This window comes from Anarrhichthys ocellatus, unplaced genomic scaffold, assembly GCF_004355925.1.
Source record: "Anarrhichthys ocellatus isolate YVR2014 unplaced genomic scaffold, GSC_Weel_1.0 scaffold6, whole genome shotgun sequence".
Taxonomy (NCBI): Eukaryota; Metazoa; Chordata; class Actinopteri; order Perciformes; family Anarhichadidae; genus Anarrhichthys; species Anarrhichthys ocellatus.
In genome coordinates, this window is record NW_022280036.1 from 11,003,854 (window position 1) to 11,012,108 (window position 8,255).

The 8,255-nt window shown below is 39.6% G+C and overlaps 1 protein-coding gene across 5 annotated transcripts in view; it reads right to left on the reverse strand.

Annotated features, from left to right (window-relative positions):
* The window catches only part of syt7b (synaptotagmin VIIb), a 91,940-nt gene that overhangs the window by 44,784 nt on the left and 38,901 nt on the right, over positions 1-8,255 (reverse strand). For all 5 annotated transcript variants that reach the window (XM_031846863.1, XM_031846866.1, XM_031846862.1 and 2 more), the window contains exon 2: positions 1,115-1,218. In XM_031846863.1, coding sequence (XP_031702723.1) covers positions 1,115-1,218 — 104 coding nt within the window. The remainder of the gene's footprint in view (positions 1-1,114; positions 1,219-8,255) is intronic.

Sequence of the window (8,255 nt, forward strand, 5' to 3'; positions counted from 1 at the left end):
TGGCTGCTTGCCTCCAGCACCATGCTAATGATTCATATGCTAATGAGGGTGGGGGGGTAGCAGGACAGAGTGTAGCAAATGCCAGGGGATCAAAATGTATAGGGGGAATTACATTTGCTTCAGCAGCCAATAGCTCTGAGTGATGCTCATTAGCATATGAATCATTAGCATGGTGCTGGAGGCAAGCAGCCATGATGCACAAAGCCATGTTTACAGAGAGCACAAGGTTTCTCATCTTGTTTGCTGTCATGGCCAAACATACAGCCTCTATCTGGTTCCCATGCCCATGTCTGTTCAACAACAACAACACATCAGGCAATCGGTGTATACATTCAGTTCAAGGTCATGAAAAGAAAACCCGACTGCCCACACAACAGCAGTTCTTCTTCAATCGCTTAGAGTTGTTCAGAAACATGGTGAGCTGTAAACTGTAAAGGACCATGTGTTTTCATGAGAGCCATTTGGCCTCAGTCAAGAGGCTGGGTATTGAACCTCAATATTGTCTTAGTACCAACTGTAACGTGTCTGTAGCACTGAGCTTCAACACCTTTACAATACTGAAAGCTGACAGTGAACATTTAACTATATTTTTGATCAAACAAGTCTCGATTTAAAAGAAAAATTCTTCTTTTTTATGTTTAGTTTTAAGACATCATTATGAGTTTGGATTCTTTTGTTGAATGAAAATTACGTTTTGGAGAACAACACGTTTACAGTAGGATGGAATTATTTTCACTATCATTTAATCAATGATTATTTAATTCATCATTTTCAATTCATCAGTGGAAACTAGGTTGAAGTATTTTATTTTGAAAGAGTTCGTTAATAATAACTCGGCAGTGATTGATTTAACTTAATGCTACTTTTTGCCTTTCACAAGAAGAATTCAGCCAATACAGAAAACAATAAACATTACATGATCAACTGTACCAAGGTCAGATGTAAAGGATTTCCCTCCTCTTCATTCAGTGCAGCTGTGTTGTATGAAGTGTTTCTGTCCCTGTCCAAAGTGTTGTGATTCACAGAGGGCCTCAGCTCAGTTGAAATAACTTTCTCCAAATCATTTGAAATAAATGCTAACATTGAAATGTGACTAATAAGCACTGTAACTTACCAGTTTACGTTGACACCAGGTGCAGACGCCACACAGAGCTACCAGCCAAACGGCACATACTACGGACGCAACAGACACCAGGAATACACTGAGAGACACTGAGCCTGAGGGAGAGAGACAAAGACACATAGAGAGGAGGCTATTAGTGCATTTAATATCACAATTACACCTGAGCTTTTAAGTTTTAGTCCACTGTCAATACCTCACAAAAGTCTATGTTGGAGTTAGAGTACGTATCGTGACAAAACGCCCCTTCTAGGGAACATGTAGGTATAATAAGGAGCAATGCCATGTAATGTGCCTTCCTTCCTTCCCCCATTCGTCCTTGTCATCTAGCATCTGTCATCAGTAAGACACAAAGAGAAATGCAACATGAGTGCGAGGGAAATGACATAGAGCCACTGAAACGGCTTCATGCTCATGTTGCTTCATGTATCAATAGGAGATCCGCACATGTCAGGGAGAGATAATATCATGGTGCCAGAAGCCACGCAATTACCAGCTTCCGTTTTCTCTCTTCTATCTCGTAAACCCTTCAACAACTTTGTTCCCGTCTTGCTCCCGACAGATGAAAACTTCTTCCACCGCCGTCTATTCCTCATCTCTCCCTCTTTGAATTACTGCTTCTCAAAGATGCCGCTCATTCAGACGTCTGACAACTTATCTGCCAAGCGATTCAAAATGCAATGGCACGTTGGCAAAACAATGTCTGCAAACAATGAGCTCATAACTGCGCTACATCCTCTTTCTCGGCAACACAGGAGATTTCAGTTCATCTCTATCTGAAAAATTCATCTGACGGTTCTTTCTTCCCTTTATCCCTCCATTTCACTTTTCATCCCTGCCCGAGCATGTTCTACATTTAAACTTTTTTTTTCGGGCCAACAAACAGAGGAAGTGGATTAGCTAAGCCGATTTAATCATCCCTATCCATCCTCTGCCTTCACATTTTATTAACTTCCTCTGTTCGTCTCCTTCGGGTGTATTATGCATCTTCTAAAGAAAGTTCTGTACACTGTTATTCTCTGGTCACATTGCTTTTCCTCCATGTTTTCAGTGGCACAAAAGATCGATACATATATCAAAAAGCTCACAAACATTTCTGACAGACCTTTTATTAAATGGCACGATTGTTTTGGGTTAAAACAGTGTACCTACTAAAGGCACATAATGCCAATACTAAAACAGAAAACTCTGTGCTAACTGCTTTTTTTGTAGAATAGAAAGGAAAACCTAAAACCAAGGTTACTTGAAGAAAAGATTCAAATTCACTGCTTGAGGCACATGGCATTGAATAAATATAATTTATCAGAGAGGTTTAGAAAGGAAATTCATGTTGTTCACAAAATAACTAACTGCAAGGCTGGTTGGTACAACATTACACTGAATCTATCCTTGTATGTCTCCAACAGGCTCATCCAGCTTACATTTATGCAGAGGTTTGTATCCGAGCATTTAGCGATTTGAATGCCTCCAATTTTTAAAGTGTCAGCTCCTTTTTACCCACCAGCCTTACCTAAATTAAATTATATTCGCCTGTTTGATAAGGTATCTGATTTTTTTTCTGAAATATTAAACATGGCAGAATATGCTGGCAATTAAGATCACAGGGTTGAATTAGTTCTTGCTCTGAGCCTTCCAGTCAGGCAGCAGAGAATGTGTTGTGGTAACATCGCTTTCAAAAGTGTTTCAGTTCTTAACAGATAAGTGGTCTCAATCTTGACAAACCAGCGTTTCCTTGCAAATGTAGAGGAACACATAGAGAGAAAACCCAAAGCTACATCTGTCGAAACAGCAAAAGAAGCTGAAATACTCTCCAGCTGGAGGGAACACAAGCATAGGAAAGAAAAGTGAGACCTCCGTGTTTTTCACTTGGTGGGGTTTTATCAGCAAGTGCAGTTCATGATTTCAGGCACTAACCCACTAGAAAAGGGATTTCTCTTCCCAAGGTAATACATAATAACATACATGAAATACCAAAGTTTACCAGGCAAATTATGATTGACAATGATAAAATCAAAGGGTTTTGTTACTTTTGTATATTTGCATTCTGTAGCTGCTTCTCTATGCAATAGTTTGCATTGTTGCTGCTGGTGGAACGCACCTTTCCTGCACAGGATTCAAATAACGTGCCCAAGTTTAAAGGACTCAAAAGATGGAGGCACTAATGAGATCTGCGAGATAAAAGCCAGTGCATGCATGCAGTTTAACTTTGTGTTGGTGCACTTTAAACAATACACTTTTGTTGCATACCTGACAGGAAAGGTTTGCTTGGTGCCCCGAATGCTGGATACATAGGCCATTTCAAAAGGAACTCTGGGGCCTGCATTATTTAAATCCTAAAGATTACAACTTTAAAATAAAAAGCTCAAGTAGCAATTATTCTGGTGACGATCAGCATGCACAAACTTGTTTGCGAGTTGAGGCAGTTTCTTCTTTGCAAAAGTATTCAATAGGACCAAAGTTCAGCACCATGGACAGCGTCCATCCCCACTGTCCTTCAGACCCGCAGGCTAAAGTAAGATCTGTACACCTGGTGGGCAAACTGGGCAGAGCTGGTACAAGTGGAGCTCAGGAGAAAGTTTGTTGCCCAGTTTCATCATTCAGGTTTTATTGTACATATTTAAAACAAATATCAAGTCAACTGCAATATCTGGTTCCTGAATTCGTATCACCCGAGAAAGCCCTCTTTGAATCTTGACACGAAGATGATTGCGTGTATGTTTTCAGGGGCATGTTTCCTGCCACAAAGAGAGGCCAACAACCCTCCATATGGGGGTATTCTCACTACACTCAGTACATGTTTGCAGATTCCTGTGCACATTCACAAATCACACAAACAGATTGAGGTACATTTTCACAGCTCTCCACACACATTTGCAAAAAATATTGCAACTGCAACACCCCCATACCGAACAGAGAGAGAAACCTTCTTTAGAATCTCATCCGTTGTCTTACCTTGTGGTTCAGCTCTCACTTTACTATGATGGTCGGATACAACACTCGTATTATCTCAGCTGCTGCGCCCCAGTGGCAATCTGTATGATCTCTTTTACCCTCACTTGAGAACACCATCTTTGCCAAGGAGTGAGTGAGTACACTCTAAAATCCACTACCCACTGTGACCTCTCTCACAAAATGACCTGCTGAGCATCTGTTGCAGTAACTGGCCCCATTAAAATGTACTAATCATCGCTGACCAACAATCTGAGCTTCTAAAGTACTTTTAGGTTCATTAGAAAAACTTATATTTGCTGTTCCTGTTTGTTTTTTGTTGGGCTGTTGTTTCCCATGTGTCTAACTGATAAAGTGTATCATCGAAAAGCCATTACTGTATTTCCAGTGAACAGTGAATAAAATATGCTACAAATGTATGAACAAATTCACAGAGATGGATGGTCCACTTCAAAAGGAAACAGCAAATGGACGCGTTAACGTTAACAATTCATGACAGGGTGAGGAGCTCAGTGAATCAAAAGGACCTCTTTGTTGAGCAACTGCTCCTCCACTTTGAGGAGAGCCAGCTGTGGTTGTTCAGCCACCTGGGAAGAATACCTTTCTTGGAGTAGTAGTGGCCTCAACTGACTGCAGGGAGGCCAGAGGACAGGACATGATTTTAACATCTCCCATCTAAATGCATGACGCTGCTCCTCAGCCAACCCAGTTCATTTGGAGCTAAATATGATGTAATGTAGATTAAGCAGCTGAGTAGCCTCATCAATGTTGCTTCAGTCCAGCTGCTGTGGCTTTTGATTTGAGCCTTTGGTTTCCAGCTCTGATGACAATGTTTGTGTATCTTTACTTTTTTGACCAGAGATTGCCTCTGATTTCACATATAATTTATTGTGTTTAGTATAATCTCTTACAGTAGATACACACAAGGCATTGTTTTACACGTCAACCCCAACTCACGGTCCATTTACTAGCTTTTTCCAGAACTGCCAACCACACATTGGCTGTTTTAGTATGGTTTAGCAAACTCCGTCTGCTGATGTAAACTATGTGAGATGGTTTAAAGCTCAAAATAAAGCGAGTCAAAAATGAATTTTTATGCTATTTTAAAATAATCTAATCTCTAAATGGGCAATGTGCAATATCTGGCCAGAATTTTAGATGTTTGTATTTATGAAAGCTAAAGTCCCAGTGTAAGAGTAAGGGATTCAAGTAAGGGATTCAAACAAGTAAGTTCCTAATTAGGTTGGATGAAAATGATTCAGTAAGGCAATTCAAATCAAGTTAATTTAGTTTAAGAAAAAAAGAAAAAATGGTTAACTGAGATTAAGATTCATTTAAAGCAGGGCATGAACAAGGTATGATGTAAATAATCGAATATGTTGTTAAAATAAACAGTTATAAACAGTATTGAGCAGTGAGGTAAACTAAATAAAAATTAAAAAAAGATTGTGCCTTTAGTTTCAGCTAAATTGTTTGATTGGTTGCTATAGGTATCACTCAGGAAATGCTGTCTTGGTAACAGCGGTAACAATTACTGGGTCAACCGGAGGGGTCATGGAGATAACTATAGTTATGGACCATAATCATATATTCAGATGTTGGATCAAAGGACCCGCAAACAACAGCGTCTACAGTCGCTATATGTCTAGTTACCAACATCTGATTGTTTGAATGTTATACTGTTGAATCTTTTTCCATACTTAGTTGCAATAATTTATTCAGGATGTGTTTTTTTTTAATCTTGCTTATTAACTCAAGAATGGTTCGGCAAAGGGAAAAGATCCCGTTCATGTGGGTCCCAGCACATTGTTGTAATTATCAAAGTCAGAGGGAAAAGGCACAGTATGTGGGAAAAGGTAAATCAACAGTGGCAGAAGCATTGGGATAATGCAATAAAAGAGAGACATTTACACTCAATCCAAAACAGAGTTAAAAAGAAGGGGAACAAAACAGAATTAGACCCAGCCACCATAACGGTACACCTTTCATCAAAGGAAAACCAAAAGTCTTTGATCTTTGTCATGAGGCTTAGACAGTTGAGTATATCATGCAGGTCACTTACACAGGAAAGACATAAACGATGACACAATTACGGAAAATAGGGCTGGTAGGACAATATCAAACGTAGGCAATGTTAGAGCATAAAAAGTGTCCAAGGAACTGGTTATATAGTTTTTAAGTTTTTAGCCGTATTTTAGATATGACGAAACAGAAGCACTAATAATCGGTTCAAAGGCTCAGAGACAGAAACTGGATACAACCCAAGCCGAGAAGCAAGAAATCTGGGGGTGATGTTTGGCGGATGTTAACTTCAAGGCACACTAGTCACATAGCACAAAAATGTTATCATTTGAAGAACATCTCTGAATTGAGGCCAGTTGTCTCTCTGAGCAACACAGAGAGACTGATGCATGCTTCTATAAAAGGCTAACCGATTGCAATTCTCTCCTTTCGGTCAAAGAATACAATAAGTCAGCAATAAATAATTCAAAATTCTGCCACCCAAGTATTAACTGGGATCAAAAGGAGAGCACTTATTACATCTATTTTAAAACCTTTACACAGGTTACCTGTTAGTTTTCATATTGATTTGAAAGTTATTTAATTAGTTTATAAGGCACTACATGGGCTCGCACCACACAACCTTTCAGAAATGCTTTTAGTTTATGAACCAGTAAGACCCCTCAGATCCTCTGGTTCTTCTCTTTTAGCTGCTTCACAAAGCAGAACAAAAACATTTGGTGATGCTGCTTTTATTCGTTTTGCTCTAAGCCTTTGGAACAGCCTTCCAGACGATCGATGTCACTGAAAATATAGATATTTTTAAACAGAAACTAAAATACCATTAAGTCTGGCTTTAATGTATTGTATAATTTTATGTTTATTAAAATACTGTTGCGTATTATTCAGTCTGATTATATACATTGTCTTATGTGTTTTTATGATATGGTTTCAGTATTTATACATATTTTATTTCTTATTTTATTTCACTCTAAATCTAATTTCTTAGCATTTTACTTTTTTACTAAAATCAATTCATTCTATGTTGTGTTTTATTTTTATTTTCTTAACTAAATTTGGTGCGCATTAGTCTCTTCATTTTCATCTCTTTTCAACATCCTGTCTTTTTTAGTGTCAATCCATTTGTAGATTGTAGATAAGAATAGATTATAAAAAGAATGGATACGAAGGTACAATAAAACCTGAAGGTGGTATAGTGCAGCATCATGGATGACAACTACCGTAAACCTCAAAGAAGGATAACAAGAACAAATCCGTGCGACTAGTGGTAATTGGTCATAGGTCAGGAAGAGGGCGGGAGAAAAAAAAAGAAACATGGAAAGAAGAAACAGCGGCAGACATGCAGAGCCATTATAAAAGAGCGCTAGGTCGAGAAAATGGAGAAAGAAATGTTGCAGAGGTGAAGACGCCAACACCGATTACATATTACATTACATTACAGTCATTTAGCAGACGCTTTTATCCAAAGCGACTTACAATTCAGATTCTATCACATTTCTATACCGTAGGCACAACTACGGGAGCACCCACTTTTCTCCTTTTAAGCTAGGCTAATTAGCCTCAACGTTAGCGTCTGTGTGCGTGTTGGCACAAGCCTGAATTGTGTGAGTAACTACAATCGCGTAGCAGTGAGCCACTAAGCTAGCGGAAGCAACCATGCCAACTGCTCAGCAATAGCGTGCTAATTCAGTGTATTCAGTTTCTTTAAGTTAGCTTGTTTGACTGGTGAATTAGTGAACCCTTCGCTTTAATGTCGAAGTCTGTTCCCTGTCGAAAAGTGTTTCCCTTCTGTTGAAGTGATACCAGCGGTGGATTCAAGGTCACACTTCAGACCCCAGGGTGACCGGGAAAGCTGTGTGGGTCCTCTACGGTCCTCTGATGAAGACATCTGGCTGTTCAGATGCCACAAGGTTGGATAACGCCATTGCTGACCGGAAAGGCCTGTTGGTGTGCGTTCTGACAAGGATTTATAGATCTTACCTCCTCCTCCGTCTGGTTTCATCTTTCAGACTGTTTCTCCAGGACTGACTTCAAACTGTGAGTTGGACTTTATGTGTTTTTGCTCTGTTGAGGATTCTGTCGGCCGCACCAGTGCAACGCCCAGGCCTGCAACTTCTCTTATATTTGTGCGTGTGTGTGTGTGGGGGGGGGGGGGGGGGGGGGG